The sequence below is a fragment of the Xenopus laevis genome, chromosome 3L (genome assembly GCF_017654675.1).
Source record: "Xenopus laevis strain J_2021 chromosome 3L, Xenopus_laevis_v10.1, whole genome shotgun sequence".
Taxonomy (NCBI): domain Eukaryota; kingdom Metazoa; phylum Chordata; class Amphibia; order Anura; family Pipidae; genus Xenopus; species Xenopus laevis.
This window is the reverse complement of record NC_054375.1, coordinates 157,800,811-157,826,448: the sequence shown is the minus strand read 5'-3', so window position 1 is coordinate 157,826,448 and position 25,638 is coordinate 157,800,811. Positions and strand designations below refer to the sequence as shown.

The window sequence follows — 25,638 nt, the reverse complement described above, 5'->3', positions numbered from 1 at the left end:
CGGGTCACCCCACCCCCCTCCATATGCTATTTTGTGCCAGGAAATCAGTGGAGCGCCAGCTGCCAGGGGGCCCTGGCCCAATAGCACCCCCTGCTCCCCCGGTAGTTCTGCCACTGGGTTGACCTGAAAACATGAAAGTAGTTATTTTCAGGCTCACATCCTGTGTGTTTCTATACACAAGCACAAGCTGTACAGATGAGAAGAGCTGGGGCAGGGAGCTCCATTGCTTCTCTTAGCCTGCAAACTGCAAAAAACATGCAGCCAGGAAGCAGCAGAGCTAACGCTCCGTGTGCTCTCCATAACTGATGAGTGCCCTAGAGGACCACACCGAGAGATTAGTGACAGCCGTGAATCTTTTATGTCTTTTCAAAGACTTATAAAATAGGCCCAGAAGAGTCAAAATTTACCTCCAAGGAGTCCCGGAGACTGAGACAGACTTAGAACAATTTGCACTCAATCTCAAAACTCACAAAAGTACCACTGGAGCCTTCCATCTTACCTGTGAACATATTATTCCCCTACCAGCTGACATATTTGCAGGCCCCAGCTACACTGAAAAAACTAGTAGGCTAATGACAGATGTCACCCAGCAGGCCTTGAATAGCAATCTATGAGTTCTGACAAATGCCAAAGGGGCTGCTGTAATTTCCCATAGACAGTTATTATTTAGTGGGCTGGTTGGGGCTGTTCCATCAACAGCCCCATTCCTGCTGCTCTGCTTTGTGGCAATGGTAACACACTAAGAGCAAGGGTGCACAGGCCTGGATTTATGGAGAGGCCACAAAGACCTGGGTCTAGGGCAGTGGTCCCCAACCAGTAGCTCATGAGCAACATGTTCCTCTCCAACCCCTTGGATGTTGCTCCCAGTGGCCTCAAAGCAGGTACTAATTTTTGAGTTCCTAGCTTGGAGGCAAGTTTTGGTTGTATAAAAACCAGATGTACTGCCAAACAGAACCTCAATGTAGGGTGACAATCCACATAGGGGCTACTAAATGGCCAATCACACCACTTATTTGGCACCCCAAGAACATTTTTCATGCTACTGTTGCTCCCCAACTCCTTTTTCTTCTGAATGTTGCTCACGGTTTCAAAAGGTTGGGGATCCCTGGTCTAGGGCATGTGCTGGATTTGTGGGAAGGCCTTCAAGATTTTCATTTGAAAGTCTCACACTTTCCATACCTGGCACTGTGTTTAGCACATTTCTACTAATTTTCTACTAAATTTCTAAACAACACAAATTGTCTATCATCACAAATTATCCATCAGAAAATGAGGTTCCCCTGTAATTAGGGTTGCCACCTGGCCAGTATTTTACTGGCCTAGCCAGGAAAAACGATGCTTGATGCCAATGTTATTATTGGGAAAAATGGTAAGAATATAGGAAGGCCGATATTTTTTCAGAAAAGGTGGCAACCCTACCTGTAATATAAGCTGATGCTACAGGTTTGCTGATTATTAAATTCTGATGCTAATTGCACTGGTTTCTGTGCTGCCATGTAGTAATTATGTGTATTAATTACTAATCAGCCTTAGGGTAGGACTACACGGCCAATTTTGATGCGTTCCGATGCTGGGCGACTAAACTAACATCCTCTAGCCATATGAAGATTTCTGTTCCCAAACACTGGCTCCATTTGACCCTAGCAACCAGATACATGCTAACAGTAAAAATAGGAGATTTGATACTAAAGGTTATTATATATATTATATATACAACAACAATACCAGTTGCAAAGTGTCAATAAAAAGCAATCTTTACATGTTAAGGTTAAGGACAAGTACTCCTGGTAATAAAAATTACCAGGTGATAAGTGAAAGGATCTTCTATATCCATGCCACCAAGTACCCTAAACATGAGCAATTTTGAATTTTTTTCATGTAGCAACGATTCTCGTGCAGAGAACTGAACAGCGGATATGGTCTTTCTCTAGTTTTTTAGCCTGAAGGGCTTCTTCCGACTTTTTTTCTTTGACTAGTCTTTTGCAGGCATTTTTTTGATGACATTAGTGCTTCTGTATACACTGCTTATGCTGTTGACTGATGCTGGGACTTAATTCCAGCAGGCTGATTTTTGGGAATAGGATGTACCGACTTTGCCAGTTCCAAACAGATCATCATATCTTTCATTGCTAGCTGTAATAAGTGCAAAACTTTGTTCAGAGCTAAACCTGTGGCCTCGTTGCCTATCATTATCATTCACTGGGTTGACATTCATGTGGTCTGAATGGATGTTGACTTCTGGCCTTGGTGAATTGACTTGGTTTGAAGAAGAAATTCTTGTTCTTCTAATAGAACTACATGAGCCACATCTGGAGGTGATAGGTGACCTGATTTCACGTTTAATAACATCACCATATGGGTTTGTCTTATTGGGGGCCACCGTGGACAGTGTTAAGCTCAATTAAATTTTTCAAAATTTTTTGGCATCTATGGGGAAAAAAATATGTTTCGGCGTTTGAGACATAAACATCAACTAATGGCATTGGCTACAAAAAGAAATTTTTTTTTGATTTGGTGATAATGCTTTGCTTAATTTTTTTGATCATTGACTCTATTTTTGTGCAGCATGATAGCCACTGCTATTTTTACTAACAACACCTATGTAGCTGTTACAGTACGTTACCCTAGCAACCAGCAGTCTAGTATAGTATTAGAAATGGACATAAACCATAAACTAATTAGAAACTTAAAAATTACAACTGACACCACAAAAATGTGTGATGGGGTGATTTAACCCTTTAAATGCACCTTCAGAATGCTATTTAGACTTGAACTAAGTGAAAAAGTAGACATGGCCGGTAAATGGTTCTAAATAAGTAAGTATATATTTGTTTGGATTGTTGATTGTTGATGATGGATGTTACAAATATATTTGTTTAGATGTGAGTTTTTTTGCCACACAAACATAAAACCTCAATCTAAAATACAAAACACACACGAGAGAACATGAAAACTTGCTGAAAACGAAAGATAGATGATCTGTTTAGAAGGCTGGCGAAGGCCCTTTTCAGATGGTATGGGGTACACTATAGGATCATATAGAGCAGGGGTGTCCAACCCGCGGCCCGTGGGCCGCATGCGGCCCGGAATGGAGATCCCTGCGGCCCAGCAGGAAGCAATCTGTTTGCCATGTTGCGCGTCAGAGCAAAGGCACGCCTCCTCTCCACACAGCTTTGCTGGACTGGCTGCAGCCTCTCTACTGTGCGCGCGGTGCGTGTGACATCACCGCCGGCGCTCTGCGTGTGACATCAGCGCCGGCGCTCTGCGTATGACGTCACCGCCTGTGTTCTCCGCACCAGTCTCCCCAACGGCTGCTAGCTGCTGCTGACTAGCAGCTAGAGTTTGGCGCCAATTTCCTGGCTTTGCTGGGCCCTGCCCCCTCTTGTCTGGCAGCGTGATAAAGGCACAGAGAGAGAGCAACTCCCAAAACTATGTGGCTCTTCTCCTGCCTAATGAAAGGCTAGCTTCAGCCTGCAGCTTACTGGCAAGTCTGGCACTCTTGCACTCCACAGCAACCAATTATGATTACCTCAGCTCCCCTGGTTCAGCACAATACACCTGCACAGTATTTTTACAGGTACAGAATTTTTTACTGTTTTAGTCTGGCTTAGTGCTTTGCATTTGATATGATAAATTTGGAAGTAGGGATTTGTGTAATAACATCCCTGGGCCATATACCTATTCCATAATTTTCTGGAATTATTATTTTTACTAAATTCACTGTGTGTAGGTCTGTAGGATAAGGCATTAATTCACTATTAAATCTATTTGACAACCAATTTGTTCACTCCTTGTCCACAGGACTTATTTATTCAATCATATTAATTAAAGAGCAGTGCAATAAATTAGAATTAATATAAAAATTTATTAAAAAGAAATGAATTCCCAAGCCCCCTGTGATTCCCAATAATCAATTGATTTGTTTTTTAAGATAATTAATTATGAGGTAAATGAATTTAATAGCTTATAAGTGCATTGCAATTAAATTCACAGTTCATAGTATCAAAAATAGAGAATACATTTTGTAACTGAAAAATGAATTATAAATAAATTGTTTATTCAACTTCAAAAGTAGCCCAAACATAGCACAATATGTGCAGTGAAATAAATAATTTTTTATGAAAATACGCCAGTTACAAATTGGGCCTCTTTTAGTTACGCCCCTGGTGATGGTTAAGTCTGTACCTACCATTTTGCTTTGTTGGAAAATTAGCAAAACAGTGAAAATTTAAAAAAGGCATATTTTCACATACATTCATTTATTTTTTTAGACTTTTTTTTTACTGCAAATATTGAACTATTTTTGGGCTACCTTTGAAGTGCCACTTGGCTAGTTTTGGGCTGGTTTTGAAAATTAGACCTGGCAACCCTGTGAAGGTTGCTCTATATTTGTCCCATATTCCAGTGTATAGCTCAATCTGGTTATCTAGCTGGTATTGTAGTTAATTTCTGTGTATTTCCTTTATTTTTATAAATCAAAAGTGTTGTGTATTTCATGTGCGGCCCCAGAAAATTTTTCTTCTTCAAATGTGGCCCAGGGAAGCCAAAAGGTTGGACACCCCTGCATTAGAGAGATTATTATATGATCCCCTTATGTATTTATTGATAGTTATCATATAACCTCATAAGTGCCTCTTCTCCAGCTTGAACATCCCCATTTTGGCAAGTGTTCATAGCCTAGATTTTCCATACCTTTTACTAGCTTACTTGCCCTTCTCTGGGCCCTCTCTAATAATGTCCTGTTTGAGTGATGGAGACCAAAACTGTGCGGAATATTCTAGATGGGGCCTTACCAGTACTCTATACAGTGGTAGAATAATCACTCCTCCCACGAATCTATACCACTTTTGAAACAGTGCAAGACCTTACTTGCCCTTGAAGCTGCTGACTGACATTGCTTGCTATAGCCAAGTTTATTATCTACATGTACTCCAAGGTCCTTATCTATTATGGATTTACCCAGTATGCAGTTTGCATACGTTTACATCCCAGGTGCAGGACTTTCCATTTATCAACATTGAATCTCATCTGCCACTTAGCTGCCCAGATTGCCAGTTTGTCAAGATCCTGTTGCAAGGATGCTGCCAGGTCAGACTTGGCCAAACCCGAACCCCGATGGCAATCCCCATGGCCCCTGATTTCCCTCCCTTGACACACTGAAGGAAGGTTTAATTTACATATGCTTAGGAGGGTGGGTGGCAGCAGCCCCTGTAGGGGGATGTGTAGGTAAGGGGTGGGCCTCTTGGAGGGTTCTGGTGGCCCCTGGGGTGGCAACCCTGGTGGGCACTGCACTCACCAGTCTGACCCTGAATGCCGCATCCTGCATAATGTACCATTAACAACCACCGTCTGTACCCGATCCTGTAGCCAGTTTTCTATCCATGTGCAAATTACTTCATTAAGCCCAACAGACCTTAGTTTAGAAAGCAGTCGTTTATTTTAAAAATAAAGCACAACACTTGTTGAAAAGATCATTAGAATGCATGAAAATTATTCATAAATATTAAATATTTTATTATAAATATAAATATTTTAGCAAGACTCACCATAAAAATACACATCACGAAATCTAAAATAATTCTTAGTGAATCACACTTTCATTGTACTATATTTTACTTAGCACAATTTCTCTATCCTTTTTGGGAAACATAGTCCATTTTATTCCCCTTATGGCAGACAAAATAGTTGCAGTTTACAATCTACAAACTTTTCTATGCAGTTGTGCTTTTTTTTCAATCATAGCTTATTTAAAAAAAAAACAGAATATTCCAATTGTTTCACCAAAAATACTTGCACACCATTTGTCCCAAAATATCACATGAACATTGCAAATACATGGCTTCATGAAACAAGATTCCCCATATTCTCCGAGGTCCTTCCCATTATATTCTGTTCTACATTCCCCAAGTGGCAGGTAAACAAATTGATGTTATGTTCATTTCCAAAGGTATAAATGCCTTGGCTCTGTAAAGCCAAAGGATTCAGTCATTCACATCCCATATAGTCATGTCTACAGTCGGCTATTGTTTGAATGAAGTTGGGATCATACCTCATGCTTCAACTGATCCTGATCAATTTTATGCTGTTAGTAATCTTTCAGCTGAATTCAACTAACCTCCAAAGTAACTTCCAATTCTTGGCAAATTTCAATGAATTCTAAATTTCTAACACTTTTATATATTGTCTTCTTATGAAAAAATCAGCAGTCACTTGGAACATGAGGTGTAAAAAGTGGTGTCATCACTGTTTTTCCATGTTCTTTACACCCTGACTTTAACCTGCTACCTGACTTTTGACTTTAGTGGCTTATGAAAGGTCTTAGATGGTTTAAAGTAAAGCTTTACAATACAGTGCTTAGGCAATTTAAATAGAAATATACACTCTTTAACCATTTTGTTGATAATTTCCGCAAACACAATGCACAACATCAAATCATACTCTTTATCTGATACCACTTTCCACAAGATTTTCCAGCATAAATAATTTATACTGCAGGGGTTATGTCAAAAGTGTGGCATCAAAATTGTGACAACAACCAAAAAAAAAACCTGCTCACTTCCATGTTAAAGGGAAATCTATACTATATATATTTAATCAATGTTTGTTCATGAATAGATTTACTGTAATTATTTAATGACATTTCAATAATATTTGCTGTAAATGTAAAGAACGCTGCAGCATGCTGTACATTTTTATACCTTTTTGTACATTTTTGCACTAAAAAGGATTAAACCATAAATGTTTTTATTATTGCTTAAGGATTACTTGGGTTCCTTAATGCTTACTTGACTTTGCATCAAAAAACTTTTTCTACATTTATGACACTAGAATTGCAAAGTTCTCCTTCCTATTCTAAGTTAGTTAATCATAGATTCTCTGCTTCTGCTGCCACCTCTAAACTTCTCTCTCTAACAGCTTAATTTGGTCTCTCTCAGTGGACCGACTCAACTACCCACATTGAGGGTCATGCTCTTGACCTTATATTCTGCCATTCATGCTGCCCATCCAACTTAATTAACTCTCCCTACCCTCTGTCTGACCATCATCTACTCTCCTTTCAGATACTGCTTTCACCTGCACCTTCACAACCATCTCTCTCTACCCACACGTACAGAAACCTTAATGCCTTTGATCCACAACAATTATCAACAGTATCAGCACAATCCATATCTCATATTAATACTCTCTCCTGTCCCAATATGGCAGCTTCTCTCTACAATGATGCCCTTTCAACAGCACTTGACTCCCTTGCACCTTCTACCACCCGTCAGAGCCGGCCAGCTAAACCCCAACCCTGGCACACTAGTGTAACTCGGTATCTCAGAAGATGTAGTAGATCAGCTGAGCGACGGTGGAGAAAGTCACGAACTGATCCTGACTTCATCCACTTCAAATTCATGCTCTCCTGCTATAACCGAGCTCTATCATTAGCCAAAGAACAATACTTCTCTTATCTAATATCTACTATGTCCTCCAAACCACAGCAGCTGTTTGCCACATTTAACTCATTCCTATGCCCCCCTCCACCTATTAATGTTACTGCCCAAGACCTTGCTCATTTCTTTAATGAAAAAATCGATCTCATTAGGCTGAGCATACCGTCCGACATCAATCTCAGACCAACGTGCAGTCCACTCACATCTACTTTGCACTCCTTCACCCCTGCAACTCTAGATGAAGTTAGCAATCTTCTAGCCAGCTCAAAACCCACCACCTGCTCCCTTGACCCCATACCCTCTGGCCTCCTCCACCCAATCTCTGATACACTCTCTCCTGCACTTACCCACCTATTTAATCTTTCACTCTCTACTGGTACCTTTCCATCATTATACAAACAGGCACTAATCACTCCTATCCTCAAAAAACCTTCCCTTGATCCCAGCTCTCCCACTAACTATCGACCGGTCTCCCTTCTTCCATTCGCATCCAAATTACTAGAAAGGCTTGTTTACAAACGCCTGATCCAGCATCTCACTCACAACTCCCTCCTTGACCCCTTGCAATCTGGCTTCCGCCCATCACACTCGACTGAAACTGCACTCACCAAAGTAACCAATGATCTTCTATTGGCGAAGTCTAAAGGTCATTATTCCATTCTAATCCTTCTAGATCTCTCTGCAGCCTTTGACACAGTTGACCACACACTCCTCCTTGACATTCTACTCTCAGCTGGCATTCGGGACACTGCTCTTTCATGGTTTACATCTTATCTGTCTGACCGTTCCTTTAAAGTTTCCTTCTCTAACTCTACTTCTACTACTTTCCCACTCTCTGTTGGAGTTTCTCAAGGCTCTGTTCTTGGCCCCCTGCTGTTCTCGCTCTATACAACTTCACGAGGAAAACTTATTCAGTCATTTGGACTTCAGTATCACCTTTATGGTGATGACACCCAACTCTACTTGTCTACTCCTGATCTTTCTAATTCTGTCCTTTCCCAAGTCACAGACTGTCTCTCTGCTGTCTCCTCCTGGATGTCACAGCGCCACCTGAAACTGAACCTTTCAAAAACAGAACTCATTATATTTCCTCCAAGATCTTCCCCTGTCCCTCAGATATCACTCACATTAAACAACACCACCTTTCATTCCACCACACAGGCACGCTGCCTAGGAGTCATCTTAGACTCACATCTGTCTTTTTCACCACACATTCTAACACTTGCAAAATCTTGCCGTATTCAACTGCGCAACATTGCTCGAATAAGACCATATCTCAGTTCAGAATCAACTAAAACACTGATTCAGTCTCTCATCATCTCCCGCCTTGATTACTGCAACTTACTCCTCACAGGTATTCCAACAAGTCACCTTTCACAACTCCAATCTGTTCTAAACGCGGCTGCTAGACTCATTCATCTAGCTCGCCGCTCAACATCAGCTGCTCCCATATGTATGTCTCTTCACTGGCTCCCAATCTCTTCTCGAATCAAATTCAAATTACTTACACTCACATTCAAGGCCCTTAATAATGAAACCCCTCCCTATATTTCATCTCCAAATACTCTCCTTCACGAAACCTTCGCTCTGCTTCTGATCTTCGCCTCACTTCTCCTCTCATCACTTCTGCCCATTCTCATCTACAAGACTTCTCTCGGGCTTCTGCTTTTCTCTGGAACTCTCTGCCACAAGCTGTCAGACTTTCTCCTTCTTTCCAAACTTTCAAGTGCTCCTTAAAGACCCACCTGTTTAAAGAGGCTTATTCAATGTACCTTAATTAATCATTGCTGTATCAAAAATGACAAAGTGTTTATATAATCCTAATGTCTCAATTGTACCCTAACCTTTAGTTTGTAAACTCTAATCTCTAGGTCCTTCTAACCCTATTGTACTCTGTAATCCTTGTTTGTTATCCACCACTTTAACTGCAGTAAAGCACTGCGTATCTTGACAGCGCTATATAAATAAATGATGATGATAGGCGCAGCCTACTTGAATTAACAATATGTCAAAGTACTGGGAGCAGCACTAACACAAAATGGTGAGGGACCTTTGTTTCTGAGTGTTTCTCATCCCACCATTCCCACTTACTAACTATGCTCATACATATAACATACAGAAGACAATTGGAGGAGTTACATTGGAGGAGTCATTTCCCATAGACTCCATTTTTAGAAATATTTTTTTAAAAAAATATCATCGTCATCATCATTTCTTTATATAGCACCAACAAGTTATGCAGTAACTTTTTTTCTGTAATAATAAAAAAGTACATTGTATAGGTATGGGATCCGTTATCCAGAAACCCGTCGTCCAGAAAGTTCTGAATTACAGAATGGCTGTCTCCCATAGACTCTATATAATCCATTTTTTTTTTAAATAAATTCCTTTTTCTCTGTTATAATGAGACAGTAGCCTGTACTTGATCCAAACTAAGATATTAATCTGTATTGGAAGCAAAACCAGCCTGTTTAAAGGATTGTCTAGTAAACTTAAGGTATGAAGATCCAAATTACAGAAAGATCCATTATCCAGAAGTCCCCAGGTCCTGATCATTCTGGATAACAGGTCCCATGCCTGTATAAAAATATAGAATATTTCACCTTTAAATATCACTCACACAGAAACACAAACATGTCTATTCTTATATAGTTCATGCAATATAGGTCAAAGCAAGGTTGGATGTCCTTAAGATTTACTAAAGTAGATTTTAATTCATGCATCTTCTGAGCTAAAGAGGAAAGCTTGGGGCATATTTTGGGCATATGAGTGGGCATATCTTGCTTTATATCATTTAACTTCAATGTTATCATGTCTCTAGGAAATTCTCAGGATGAATGAAACATCAATTTTGCTTTTGGGATTTCAGAATAATCAGACAGTGGACACATTGCTCTTTGTGGTCATTCTTTGGATATATATATTGACATTATCTTGGAATTTTCTCCTTATTATGTTAGTGGTAAAGTTTCCAGCTCTGAGATCTCCCATGTACGTCCTTCTCTCCCAGCTGGCTCTGTCTGATATGTTGCTCACTACCAATATCACTCCAAATTTTCTCTGGCTATTACTGAGCGGTGGTGGAAGGATACTTATTACTGGATGCATCACTCAATTTTACTTCAATGGTGTTTCCACAGCTATAGAATGCCTTCTTCTCACAGTTATGTCCTATGACCGGTATCTGGCCATCGGCAATCCACTTCGTTATGGTTCTGTTATAAATTTCAGGCTTTGCGTTTTCATGAGTTTCTTTTCTTGGAGTTCATCATTTATGGTGGCTTTAGTTTTAGAAATTCTTGTGTTGAATTTGAAATTCTGTGGCCCATTTATATTAGACCATTACTTTTGTGATTTTTCTCCTCTTGTTGAGCTTTCTTGCTCAGACTACAAAACAATAGAAGTACTTGATATAATCTTAACCATACCTTTCCTTGTCTTCCCTTTTTGTTTTATAATTTACACTTATGTTTCCATTGGCCTTGCCATTCTCAGGATCTCCTCTAATGAAGGAAGACACAAAGCCTTCTCCACTTGTAGCTCCCATTTAATTGTTGTCTGCACCTACTTTGGGACTCTGATAACAGTTTATATGGTACCATCCAAAGGACATGCTTTTAATATGAGCTAGGCCCTGTCTCTTCTCTATACAGCAGGAACACCATTTTCCAATCCTATTATATACAGCCTTAGAAACAATGATATTAAAACAGCTCTATTTAAATGTGTGTCTAATGTTATGACACCTTTTCACTCCCACAGATAAGCTTTATGATGAAACTTTATTATTGTTTTTATTAATATTTTATTATATAATTAGTCATTTATTTATGTCATCCATGTCTTTCATACAAGAGGCTGAACTAATTGAATTGAACTAATTGACTGCCTAGAGAACACTAGGGGGTGAGATTTGCGCTCACTGCAGAGCTATCACTCCTAGCGGTCGAAATTAGAGCTCATCACAGTAAAATTCTCATGCTCTCTATTTATTTCTATGGGATTTCTAGAGGCATATTTATAAAATGGTGATCTCTAACATTTACGCATTAATAAATAAACCTCTAAAAATCCCATAAAAATTAAGCTGTGGTGAGCTCTAATATGATTATTTATGAAACAGCCCCTAGGAGTGATAGTTCTGTGGTGAGCCCTAAGCTCTAATTTGTCCATGTTGTTATTTAAGAAATCTGTAATGTTCTAATTCAGTATAATTCTATCTGATCCTGTCTAAGTTATTATTTGTCATTATAAATCCAAGAAATTGTATAGATTGAATGGACTTGATTGATCCATAACTATATTTAATGTTTTAGGCCTTAGATTTTGTTATAATTATCTGGACTGTTTTTAAAATGTTTTTCTCAAAGTAAACTTCCTCTGTTTGTGTGTACAATACCTGCTACTCATGTAATTATATTGTTTGGCCTGCTAAAATCTATGATATTATGTCCTATGAATTTCCAACACACGTTTTTTTTTATCTTTGGGTTCATTATAAATAAATACCTATGCTGCTATTTGTCAAACCATTCTCCAGGTCTCCTCCTCTGAGACAAAAGTCTTCTCCAGGCTGATATGTAATTAGAGCTTTATAGTGCAAAATACCCACATTTCATATTCAGTAATTCTGAAGGATTTCTAACAGTTTGATATTTTCCACATTTAGCAACACTTCCTGACTTTCAGAAAATGTTTCCTAGGGAATTGATAATTTGTCAAAGATGATACATACCTTCATTGTCACTCTCAATGAATTTTCTTTGTCTTTTAAATGTGTTCTTCCATATATGGAGGAGTTAATTGATACTATAGTATCTGTCATTTTTGACAACACAAAGTTATAACAACTGAATCCATCCAGTGATGCCTTTCAGGGGGATCTTAACACACTGGTGATCTTTTCAGATGAGATTTAATCCAAAAATGGTCATGCAATTGAATATAAAATGATGTCGTTATATTATAACCTTAATAGTACAAAGAAATAATTGAATTCCATATATATATATATAAAATATAAAATAGTCGTAGCAAGCAATTTCAGTATTCAGCATGAAGACACAGCAATGTTTTTTCTCCGTATCAAAAGGGGAATAGATTTATAGGACAGTAATTTAGCACTTTACACTAGAATATGCTGTACAATAAAATTTGCATGCAATAAAAATCTTATGCAAAATATCAGTAATATCAGTAATAATAAAGAAGTGACTGTTCACATTAGAGAAGAGGTGGTGTATAAAATGATCTCTCCTTATCTCTTCCTTTTTCAGCTTAGAGCACATAAGGGCAATTCTTGAGATAAGATGAATGTTTTTTTTCTTAAGGTGGTTTAGGGTTTAGGGTTGAGGGTTTACTAAATTGATGGCTATGAAGTTGTGGAAATCTTGCCATACACTGTTCGTACTAGTAGGTATATTATTTTCTATAAAGAGTTGGATGCATTTTCTGCAAGTGAGTATAGTTACTAATACTATTGATGGAATGTTGATTCATGATGGGGTTCCATTGCTGCCCTTTTTCTTCAGAACAGCTAATATAGGTGCATCAAATTTTGCTCAAGCCTCAATACAGGCTTCATAAATGTCCCAGCTGGCCCAAAATGTTGTCCTTTTTTTTATGTTTTACTTCAGTTTTCACTACATGTTATATAGTAACTGAGATTTTTTTTATCAGAAGGTTTGATAGAACCTAATAAATAAAATGTTGTTTTTGTAGGATTTCAGGTGATCCTTTCTAAGAGGCTGAGACAAAGTTGAAACATACAACGGATAATGGTTCTTTCTGTAATTTGGATCTTCGTACCTTAAGACTACTCAAAATCATGTAAACATTAAATAAACCCAATAGGCTGGTTTTGCTTCCAATTAGGATTAATTATATCTTAGTTTGCATCAAGTACAAACTGCTGTTTTATTATTACAGTTTTAAACATTTGGATTATTTGATTATAATGGAGCCTATGGGAGACGGCCTTTCCGTAATTTGGAACTTTCTGGATAATGGGTTTCTGGATAACGGATCCCATACCTGTATATGTTTTATTTCCACTGTTTTTATAGTCAATCCATCATAGCCAATGATAGATTTTACTGTTTCAAAACAAGTTGTAGAAGAAAATACACATGGTTGTTATTTGAAGTGTGTAACTGCAATCCCTTAGATAATGTTGCTGCAATGTGCAAAGTGAAGTGTCAAGCAATACATGCAAATAATGCTTTGTGTTGTGTATTTAAGTTAACCATTCCATTCCATAGCTCTGCTATTCCAGATTAAAGTTTAACCATTTCCCTTGTGCTGCCATTCAAGAACTTTACACCAGGCTACTAACCAAGTACACTTGCAGTTTCATATGATTCAGTTTTTAATACCTTTTTTCTTTATTTATTCACAATTGCAGCCCTGCCGCAAACATCGGCCTACAACAAAAACTCGGACAGTGACCAGGACCGGGATGATGCCGCTCAGCAACCCCAGGAAGAAGGTGAGGCTGGAGATAGTGATGGAGCCCAAGGTACAGACATGTTTAATGTTTGTGCCCAATGTAGCTGCTTCCTCAACTTGTCTAGAGCATTACCAATGTTTATTAACCCCTTCATTTATTTGTCGTGGGTGTCACCAAAGATGAGAAGCACATTAACCCTTATTCAGGCTTCTTTCTTATTGGGAGGACCTCTTCAATGATAATCAGAAACTGTAGCTTTTCAAATGAATGATTTTTTAGAAGTGTTGCTTATTTTAATTTCATGTATGCCCTTAAAACAATCAACAGTGATTTAAAAAGAAAAAAAAACATATTGTTCAAACTACATATTGATGTTAAATTTCCACTCTAACGTCATATTTTTGCCATCCCACCCCCCAAACATGTAAACACCCAATCTAACCTGGATATTAGCTTTGCCAACTTCCTTCACAACCTTTTGTTTGTTATGGGTTATGCATATATCTATCTATATTTATATTTGATTTTTTTTGTAGGTCCTGCCGCTGCTGCAGCAATTGGGGGTGACCACTGGAGGAAGGACAGCGGCCGGGTAAGAGACCTGTGGTGCAACTGGGGCTCCTAGAGGTTATGGCAGAAGTTCCAGGATCTCTGGATGAGACGATGGATGGCTCAAATGTATGGCCACTTGCGTGACATCAATGTGATCATCCTTCATAGATTTTAAGACCTAGCAGCAGCCTTGGCAGCCCATCCTCACCGACCAGAGGTCTCTGCTGAGGGTCAAGTCCCTGGTCCTTCTGTTTGGTGCCCTTTTCAATAACATGTGGAAAAACACTTACAAACATCTAAATGTGCATTTGCTCTAACATATTTCTATAGCGATGCTGCAGTGTTGCCCAACACATTCACTTGGCCAAAAAATTTTAAATGTAAGGGTCAATGAATTTCAATCATTACAAGCATATGACTACACTTTTTATTGTGTATTTATCACTAGTGCAGTGTTGCTTTAACCCTTTCACTGCCAGCCAATTTGGCCAAGTTGGTACTTTTATTGCCAGACCATTTTTGAACATTTTGTGCTCTTTCATTTTAGAGGCCTTTCCTGTGGGGGTCTTTTAGTTTACCCAGGAAAACAAGATATTTTTTTTCAGGACAACCTAATCTTTTAAAATATGCTAGAATTTTGTTGTAATTTATTTGTCATTTTGTTGTAATGGTACAGCACAGTATAAGTAGAAGCAGAGCCAACCGGCACTCAGACGGATCCACAGGACCAGAACAGATTGGTTAAAAAAATATTTTTATTTATACAAAGTTAAAAAGTATATGTATCATCTCCATCTGCCCTACGTACTTCACACCCACTTAGGGCACTTAGTCATGGGCTCTGATGTCAATCACAGGATATGAGCATTTATACAAGAGACAACCAATCAAACACAAATAATAAAAAAAGAGAGAGAAAAAACAAAACAATCCTTAAAGAGACAGAGTCTCTTATATATACATATGGATAAAATAATTTGAAACATACAGCTCAGGTACATCATTTTTCAGGGTATATACCGAACCCTTTTTTGCAGAGTTAACACTTCAGTTTCAAGTCGGACAACAGAAGAAGGGATGACTGTAGATTAAACAAGAAAAACAGATAAACCAAAATATTACTTTTTAAGTAGCCACACAAAATCCAGTCATTGCTAAACACTGCCACTTACTGAGAAAATGTTTTCTGAAGGTAAGACTCCCTGTAGGTTCCAAATGATCCAAACAGCTGTCATTTCAACACTTCTATCCATTTCTATCCAGGTGGTGAGTCCAGTTTATTGTGTCATAAGACCTTTGCATATCTACAGATGTTGCAGCCAAATATTGGGTATTTGATGTATTTTGAGTGTCTATTTTGGGCTATTTAGACCAAATGGAGTTAATGTCCAGCTAGTGATGGGTTACATGTGACTCTAACACTTAAGGCAGAGCCTTCACTAAGGGGAAGAATAAAGGTGTGGTGTAGTGCAGCTACAACTCCCACAGGCTACTGTGGAATAAAAATGTAAAATAATGGATGCCAGGAGGTTCTTGCAGTAAAACAAAGTGATAGTTTATTTGTCCAAGACAAATGACCCACGGGGTTTACTTACAACAATGAATATGCAGAATATGCAGAATGCAGAATATATTATCAGCACACTAGGAAAGGTTGATGAGACAGCTGAATGTGACTCCCCTGAAGATGTAGTCAAGTAGTAAGGCAGACCTCCAGGCAGATATACTTCAAAAGTGGATTCGATCCTTCCCAGTGGAGTGGTCAGGGAGGAGAACCTAAATATTGACACCCTATCCACTGTGGTCCCTTCAGTGTAGGCAATCTAGAACCTAGGGAAGTTACTCCCTGCTATACCTCCTTGGTGGAGCACACAACTGCTCTTTATATATTCCCTCACTATCTTACTCTCCTTGAGATTACTATTACAGCTCTAATAATGTCTCTAGCTGGCCTCGTTCATGGGTTCCCTGCTCTCCGACTTGTCTCTCTAGAGGTTCAGGTCCCTCTAGGGCAACTTGGCTTTACTGGCCATTAGTGTACCCAGGCTCAGTGGGAACATCCAGATTGTTAGGACAGCAGGAGACAAAAAGGAAGATCCACCCCTTTCCAAACACTATATTAAAGCATGTCAGGAAGTGGCCATTACACCTCTTTCCCAATAACTGGGATAGGTGAAATGTAAACTAGATACATGGGGTTTTGCCCAGTAACTAGGGAAATAAGGAAGGGTAGGGATTTAAAGCCATAGGGGCATATTAACCCTATGGGCTCCTATAAACACATCACCATCAGTAGGCTCTTCATATGTAACAAAATAAAACAAAAAGTTTGTTTATTTTCCATATATCCATTCAAAACAATGTCATTTCACATCAATCATATAACACATGTTAAGGAGCAAGAGCCTCATTAACTGACATATAACCATGTAAGTGAAAATATTGGAAAGAATCACAAATTGGACTTAGGAAAAAGGGCCCAACAAAATATGTGACCTTCTTTGGCTTTGCACTCCTTTGATGTTAGAAATGAACTATTTTTGTGGTTTGTTAAACTTACAACAAATGTGTGCATTGATGAGCATCTCATGCACTCTTCTTCTTTGTGGTTGGTTATCCCTACATCTGCCAAAATACCCATCAATCTGGGGTTCCGGATCCTCCTTAATATCTGGTGCGAAACCATCCTGCACCGCAACATGGCAAAGACAATGCTGAGGTGTGAAACCATCCAGGGGCAATAAAGCAAAGCACCCCCAGTGACTGAAAGGCATTGTAAGTGCAATTTCATCACCAACTTGGTAGGAGACATGCCTTCCCTTCCTTATTATTTAATTGATTAACACAAATCCAACTTCTAAGTCAATGATGTGCCAATAATTATAATACCTGGCAAAGTCACTTAATTGAAGTAAAAAGTCCCAAGATGCATAGTGCATTTATTGTAGCACGATTGTAGCTAGTCAATGCCAAAATGCATGCACATTCCTTTAAAGGAATCTTTGAAATGGCTTTGTAGAAAATGTAACATATAACTTACCCACAAGCCAGCCCTTGGGAATTTGTCATTGGGTGAAGAGGTGATGGAGAGCTGAGTGGCATCATGGACATTTCCAGGAAAGACAGATCTCAGATTTATGATATGCATGCAGAAGGGTATTAGGGTATTAGGATATTGTCCAATTAGGAAAAAGCCCTGCTTCAATGTTATCCACTCTGCCTGGAATTAGGGCAAAAAATGAGCCTGGGTAAAATAGCATCAGGTGTAGGTTTTTATTTGGTAATCCAATGTTTCTCAGCATTTCATGGAGCCTTTAACCATTTACTGAACCCTAATAATAGATAGGCTAAATAGAATGTTCAAATTATACCAATTCGAATATTCACATTTTCAAAGTGGGACAGGGAACTTGGCAGGTCAAAGTAGGTAAAAAAAACATTTTGAAAAAAACTTTGAGTGAATGTTGGTAAATTTCGAATTGATTAATTTTGAATTCTAATAGTCTAATTCGAATAGAATAATTGGACAGTCGAATTGAAAAAAAAAAGATTTTCAAATTTTTCAAACTCGATTATCGAATTGTCCAACTCCCACTGTCATATTATCAATAATACATTTTAAAACTTTGATACGAAATTCAAATTTGAATAATAAACTTACATGCCCTTTGATAAATGTGCCCCTTAATGTAATTTGCTGCATTTTGTGCACAATTTTTACATTTATTGTCCTGGTTCTGTGCAAATTATGGGTTGATTTATTGGAACGAATACCTCATTCCAATGTGAAATGTTATCAATATGTGAGTTCAGAGCGCAGCACAGAAAAACTCACCCACTTTCTATTCACTCCTATGAGATTTTTTAAATCGTATTTAACAATGGACTCACATTTTGATAAAACTGCCCTTAACTTTACCAATTCCGTTTAAATTTCTAAGGAACAAATGTAAAATTAAAATATTGTGACGATAAGAAGGATTTAATATCACATGAATTATAAAAAAAATTCAAAATATAATCAGTTAAAAAAGCTGAGGGGGGTACTGAAAAGCAATTTGATTATTTCAGGAACAGAACAAAATGCTTAAATTATATTATAATTAGAAAGTTTAAGATTCTTGTTTTCATGACAGTTCCCATTTAATAAAATTTGGATGATTTCTAAACATTCACTTTACAATAAAGAAATAAAATTGAATATATGAGTTAAAATTTGGATCGCTCTGTCTCAGTAGATCTTTTTAAATACAAAAATAATTATTTCTTGCCCTTAGATAATAATTTAACAGTTTCAATTCTAATTTCCTTGTTCCTGAGACTGTATATAATGGGGTTAAACAAAGGAGTAACTACTGTGTTGAGCAGTGACAAGACTTTGTTCAAAGTCAATGAATGTCCCCTTGATGGAGCCAAATAAAGAGCAATAAGTGTTCCATAATATGTAGATACCACACCTAGATGAGAACTGCAGGTAGAAAAAGCCTTCTGTCTTCCAATGTTAGATGAAATATTGAGAATGGAATAAAAAATACAAATATATGTTGCTATTACAAATAACACCTGAGAAATAACCATAACAGTTACCACAATGGATGCATGAATTTCCACAGCTGATGTATCAGAGCAAGAAAGTTCTAGTAGAGGAGCGATATCACAGAAGAAGTGATTGATGATATTTGGACCACAGAAGTATAACTCAAATAATAGTATATTTGTTATCATAGCCAGCAGAAGTCCAGCCAACCATGGCCAAAGAATCAAATAACGAGGAAGGTTGTGCTTCATAATAGAGTTGTAGAGCAATGGGTTACAGATAGCCAAGTATCGATCATAGGACATTATTGTGAGAAGGCAGCACTCTATAATAGCTGAGGCACCAAAGAAATACAGTTGTGTGAGGCAATTACTGAAAGAAATAACACTCTCTCCTCTGAGTATAACTTGTAGAGTGTTTGGGGTAACATTTGTACTAATTAAGATATCACAGAGAGAAAGATGACTTAGGAAGAAATACATTGGGGACTGAAAATGATGGTTGGTTGATACTAATACAATGATCAGCAAATTCCCAAGTATTGTGGCAACATAGGCAATAATAACTAACAGAAAGACTGGGATTCGAAAATGGTAAAGATATTTTAATCCTACTAGTATAAATTCTTGAATCATACTATTGTTGCCTCTTGAAATTTCCTGAAAATATAATAATAGCAAAAATAAAAAGGTAAATACAATAATATAAAATTATTGAAATCAATTAAAAATGAGACAACATGTGGTTCAGCATTGCCTTACAGCATTGGGATCCTGGGATCAATTAAAGCCAGGGCACTATCTGCAAGAGGTTTTCCAAATGTTTGCGTCGGTTTCCTCCGAAAACACACAGGCAGGTGAATTGGCACCTGATAAAATTGTCCCTAGTGTTTGATTCTGAACAGGACCTTAGATTGTAAGCTCAACTGAGACACTGATTGATGTAAATAGATTGATATATGTTAGCACTATATAAATAAATGTTAATAATGATAATTGTTTTCATCATGTAAGGGTAATGTCACAAAAGAATAAAATAGCTTTTTGAATATAATTTAATTGCATCAAGCTCTAATTTCTATAAAATTTCGCTTGCACTGCTATTACTCAAAAGGTGATTTAACTTTAACGGGGTTATTTATCATAGGTTAAATATTAGAGTTAAGTGAATTTTTTTTAATTCTAATAAACTCGATTGTACTCGAATGGTAGCTTGTGTATGAAAAAACTCTATAATACAATTGAATAGGAATGACCTGGAAACTCAAATCAATTTCAAATCAAATTTGAACAGAACTCGAATCAAGTTTTCCTCTAAAAAAACCTCAAATGTCTGGAAGACTCTTAACATCTTCAAATGGCTCAGCTGACCTCTTCCATTGACTTCTACATGAACTCGGCAGGTTTTAGATGGTAAAGTATCGAATTTAAGCTACTTCCAGGGTCAAGGTTCGAATTTGAATTTGGCTTTTTTTCAACTAGAAAATGTGAGTTTTGACCAAAAAACAACTCAAAAATTCACATTTGAATTTACCATTCAAACCTTAGTAAATCTGCCCTTAAAACATATTTTTAGCTTAACCGTAAAACATTTCTTTTACTTTTAGAAAACAACATTATACTTGCCAGATTGTGAATGACATTGATGTCTGTACGTGTTTTCATACTTTTTTATTATGTTTAAAAATATAAAATTCTTTTCAATAGACGTCTCTCAGAAGGTTTGCTAGAACTTGTCAATGTTTAACTAAAAAGTTTAACAAAATCTTGTTTTTGTAGAATTTCATGTGATCCTTTCCAAGAGGCTGAGACAAAGCAGACAAAGCTATAACATTAACAATGTATAATAAACTGAGATATCACCCTCAGAAGTATCTGAACAGAAGTTATAAAAAGACTTTCCCTTTTTATTTAATAAGAGAGAGAACATTTTAAGTCACTTTTCTCCAAGTTCCTTGTATAAAATGCAATAATCCAGTTGTATTCAAGTCATGCTATTTTATAGAATTGCAGAAATATCAGCTGGGAATCTCGGGTTATTTTGACAATTATAATGACTAATTTGTAAAATGTTGCCAGTTAAAGTAATTGCTTATTAAAGGTTTCCAAGGATTACAATTGTCCTCTGAGAAAAGTCAATGTCATTTGTGGCTTTTTATGTATAGCTCAGTACCAAAATTGTGTTACTTTATGTCCACAATGGCATTTCTAACTGACATGCATATCATCTTGTTATATTTTCACTCCATGATTCAGCCTGAAATTACTAATGAAAAAAGTGAAATAAAAGCAAAAAGATTTGTAATACATTTTAAAACCCTTAAAATTCTCTTTATTTCAAATGTTTGTCCTTTCACAAATGTTTGTCAGTTTAAATCTCTTACTTGATTCTTCAATATAACAGCTTAGGATTCACTTCTGCCTATAAGACACCCTATTACATCAGGAAGGGGCCCTTGATACTTCCTGCCACCTGTTATAATACAAATTTTGAAAAGTCTGTCACACATCAACTGCCAAATATTTATTCAACAGTTTGTTCTCTTGCACTTTATGGACTTTTAGGGACCCCATCATACAGAAATCGTTTTGCCTTGTACAAAAAATAAAGACAAACGCAGACACACAAAAACACTGTGTATTCAAATTAAATCTTTATAATCATGAGAGGGTCAAGCTCCAAATTTTACACTGCACAAGTAAAAGAACCAACATGGTACTTGAACATATCATCATATTTTGATGCTTCTTTTCATTGCTAGGGACTAGGCATCATGTTAGAATTGTTGGAATACAAGCAACAGCATTCATGCTTAAACACTGGAGTATTAAAATGGTCACAAGGTGGCGCTGTGAATATTGTTAATGTATGATTGCAATGATCTTTGCTGTTGTTTTTTCTGCACTCTGTTGTTTTTCTTTTGTCCACCATATTGGTTTTGATCTTTCACACTGTTAAATGTGCTCTGTATTATCCCTGAGTGATTCACAAGTAAATCCTTTTCCAAGTTGCTGTGCTGAGTGTTCCCTGTGTGATCATCATAAAGACCAACTCTGCCAACAGGTTCTGGGCCCAGGCACAATCCAACTCAGTGAACAGACTGGCACAAGGGATATTCCAGAGGTTCTGTGAACTACAAAGCACAAGTAAGAATCCCAGCTTTATACAGTCAAGGAAGTGAGGCAGACATGGCCAGTAGCTCAGAACTTAAACTAGCAGTGGCTAAAGTGAATAATGAGAATTATCAACTGTGGAAGTTTAAAGTAGAAATGCTGCTATCCAGAGATGACTTGTGGTAAGCTATAACTACAGATAGACCAGATGTTAATCACCAGGAATGGGATAAGAAAAACAGACAGGCACGGGCAACAATAAGTCTGTTAGTGGAAGATGAACAGCTTATTCATATAAGGCATCAGAATACTGCTAAAGGCATGTGGGATGCATTGCAAAAACGACATGAAAGATCCAGCCTGAATAACAAACTATTCTTGCTAAGAAAACTATACCAGATGAGATTAGGTGCAGGAAAAGACATGCAGGAGCATATAAATGCAATGTTGCAGGTCATGGCACAACTCCAGGCAATTGGAGAGGATATAAAAGACAGCCACGTATCAGCCATACTTCTGTGAAATTTACCTGAATCATACAGTGCACTGATTAATGCCCTGGAAACAAGGCCTGAAGCTGAACTAACACTAGAATTTGTCAAAACCCGGCTCATAGATGAATACATGCGCAGAAAGGAGCAAACATTTGACAATACAGAAAGTAATACCGAGGCAGTTCTTAAAGCCACAGACACAAAGCTACATAAGAAAGAGAGCAAAGTTTGCTTCAGATACAAGAAACCAGGACACTTTAAGAAAGACTGTTCAATATGGAAGGCAGAGCAAAGGGCAAAATTTCCAAGAAGTTTTAAACAAACAGTCAGAACTACAGTGAATGACAATGATAGAGATCAGTGGCACGGAACTTTTAAAGTAACAAACACCCTTTCAAACCAGAACTGGTATATAGATTCAGGAGCAACAAGTCACATGAAAAGCGACAGAAACTTCTTTACAGAGTTTGATCCAAATAACAAAGAAACTATTTACCTTGCACTACAGCTGAAGGAATTGGGCATGGTATTCTTATATGTCACAATGCTGACGGACACAGATTGCCTATACCAATAAAGGATGTGCTATATGTTCCAAAACTAGAAGGTGGGCTCTTATCTGTAAGGAAACTGGGATCCAAAGGACTTATCACAAAATTCCAAGGTGACAAGTATACAATCCAGAATGGAGAAAAGGTAATTGCAACAGCCATAGTGGATAAGCATCTATATCGACTGGACACAGTAAAGGAGTAGGCACGACTCTGCACACAGGGGCACAACAACTGCATTCACATGTGGCATAGACGTCTAGGTCACAGACATCCAGATGACATACAAGAACTGATTAGGAAGAACCTGACAAAAGATCTAGTATTGTCAGCCTGTCCAACTACCGTGAGATGTGAGTGTTGTATCTAAGCCAAAGCTACAAGAGCAACTCCTCCAAAGGTAGAACAGAGCTTCAAAAACGCTTGACCTTATACACAGTGATGTATGTGGTCCCATGTGAGTGCCCACACCAGGAGGTAACAGATATATAGCGACTTTTACAGACGACCATTCAGGATACACAGTCACATATCTAATGAAAAACAAATCAGAAGTGTTTGAAAAACTGCAAGATTATGTGACAAAGGCAAGTAACAAATTTCAGAGAAAACCACTTGTGTTCAGAAGTGACAATGGAGGAGAATTCACTGGACACAAAGTACAGAATTTCTCAAAACAGCTTGGGATAGAGCATGAAAAGACTGTCCCATATACACCAGAACAGAATGGGGTAGCTGAAAGGAAAAATAGAACCCTAACAGAAATGATCAGATGTATGCTGACTGATTCCGGACTATCTGAAAAATACTGGGGTGAAGCAGCAATGACAGCTACTTACCTGCAAAACAGATTGTACTCCAAATCTGTCATGAAAACACCATATGAACTGTGGCATGGTGAAAAACCCAGTGTTAAACATACAGATGGAGTCACTCTGTTTTGTACATTTATCGCGCTATAACGCTAGATAAGCTGCAGCAAGCGCGATGTGTCACGAAGCCTAGTTGCGTTTAGTGCATTTACAGGCATGTATTACCAGTTTCTGCCACTAGAGGCCGCCAAACACAAGGCAATGTAGAAACGATGTTTAAGCTTTTCAAGTGGTGGCCTAACGGATTAAGCGCTTCATTTTGGACCAAGGAGTTTAGTGTTCAATCCCCATTTTAATATAACTTACTCCCCCTCTAATTTATACTAAGAACTGAAACGATTTATATGTCATACTCACTGACTTTTTTCTCTCAGCCACCTTCATGTCTTTCTTCCTCTCCCTGAATTTTCTTTGCCCAGTGTCTCACATTATTCCATGTGTCCATCTCTCAGCTCGTTTTTTCATCTGCCCTTTAGCTCTGCCCCTTTGTTTCCCCTATTTTTACTTCATTCCATGTGTCCCTGTCAGTCCGATTTTACATCTCTCACCTGGTTTCTATTTCTTCATCGTCCTCCGTGTATCTTCCAGTTTACAGACTGAGCTGTATCCCTATTGTAGTATAGTGGTTAGGGAAATGGATTAGATAATGGAAGGTTATAGCTTCAAATCCCCTCTCAGACCTATTTTTACTTTCACCCTCTGTCTCCCTGATTTTTACTTTATCCCCTCTGTCACTCTCAGTCCATTATCTGCTCTGTCTCCCCGATATTTACTTCATCTCTTGTGTCCCTATCAGCCCATTACATCTGTCACATGTCTCTCTATTTTTTCATATTACTCCATGTATCTTCCAGCATACATACAGAGCTGTAGTCCTATTGTAGTGTAGTGGTTAGGGAATTGGTTTTGATAATGGAAGGTCATAGGTTTGAATCCCCTTTCATCCTAATTTTTACTTTAGCCCTGTGTTCCTCTCTCAGACCAATTTTTATATTACCCTGTGTCCCTCTCTCGATTTTTACTTTTCTGCCCTGTCCCTCTGCCTCCCCAATATTTACTTCATCCCATGTGTCCCAATAAGCTAGATATTACATCTGTCCCCTGGTCTCTCTATGTTTCCCATCTGCCTCCATGTAGCTGTTGCATAGCAGTTAGACATCTAGTTTTACAAACGTAACATCATAGGTTTGAGACCTGATAGTGCATTTTTTGTTTAAACTCTTTTTTTTTTAATTTACAGCACTGAGCTAAACCATTGTGCCTTACACATTGCCAGTGTCTGCTGACACTCGAGGGGGAAGGGGAAAGACATGGACCTGCACAATGTTTGTCTCTATCCACTCAATAGACACTGGCAATGTGTAAAGCACAATGTTTCACTATTCATAAAAGATCATAGTATGTTACAGTTATACTGTTAATCCACTCAATAGATGCTGGCATTACAGGGGCGGGTTAATGAATAGGCTAACATAGGCTATAGCCTATCTGATCTGATCCTATCTGATCCCCATTGTAAGCAGCAGTCCTGTCCTGCTTTATGGCAGCTGAGATTCTAGCTATCTGTATAACAGAACATTCTGTCCCAGTGGCTGCACAGATCCTATCTGATCCCCATTGTAAGCAGCAGTCCTG

The 25,638-nt window shown here is 38.0% G+C and overlaps 1 protein-coding gene across 1 annotated transcript; it reads right to left on the bottom strand.

The window, feature by feature from the left end:
- Positions 1-18,696: 18,696 nt before the first annotated feature.
- LOC108710498 (olfactory receptor 1009) lies at positions 18,697-19,587 on the bottom strand. Its single transcript, XM_018251632.2, has one exon. The coding sequence runs from the start codon at positions 19,453-19,455 to the stop codon at positions 18,697-18,699; it is 759 nt and encodes a 252-aa protein (XP_018107121.1). The 5' UTR covers positions 19,456-19,587.
- Positions 19,588-25,638: the final 6,051 nt, after the last annotated feature.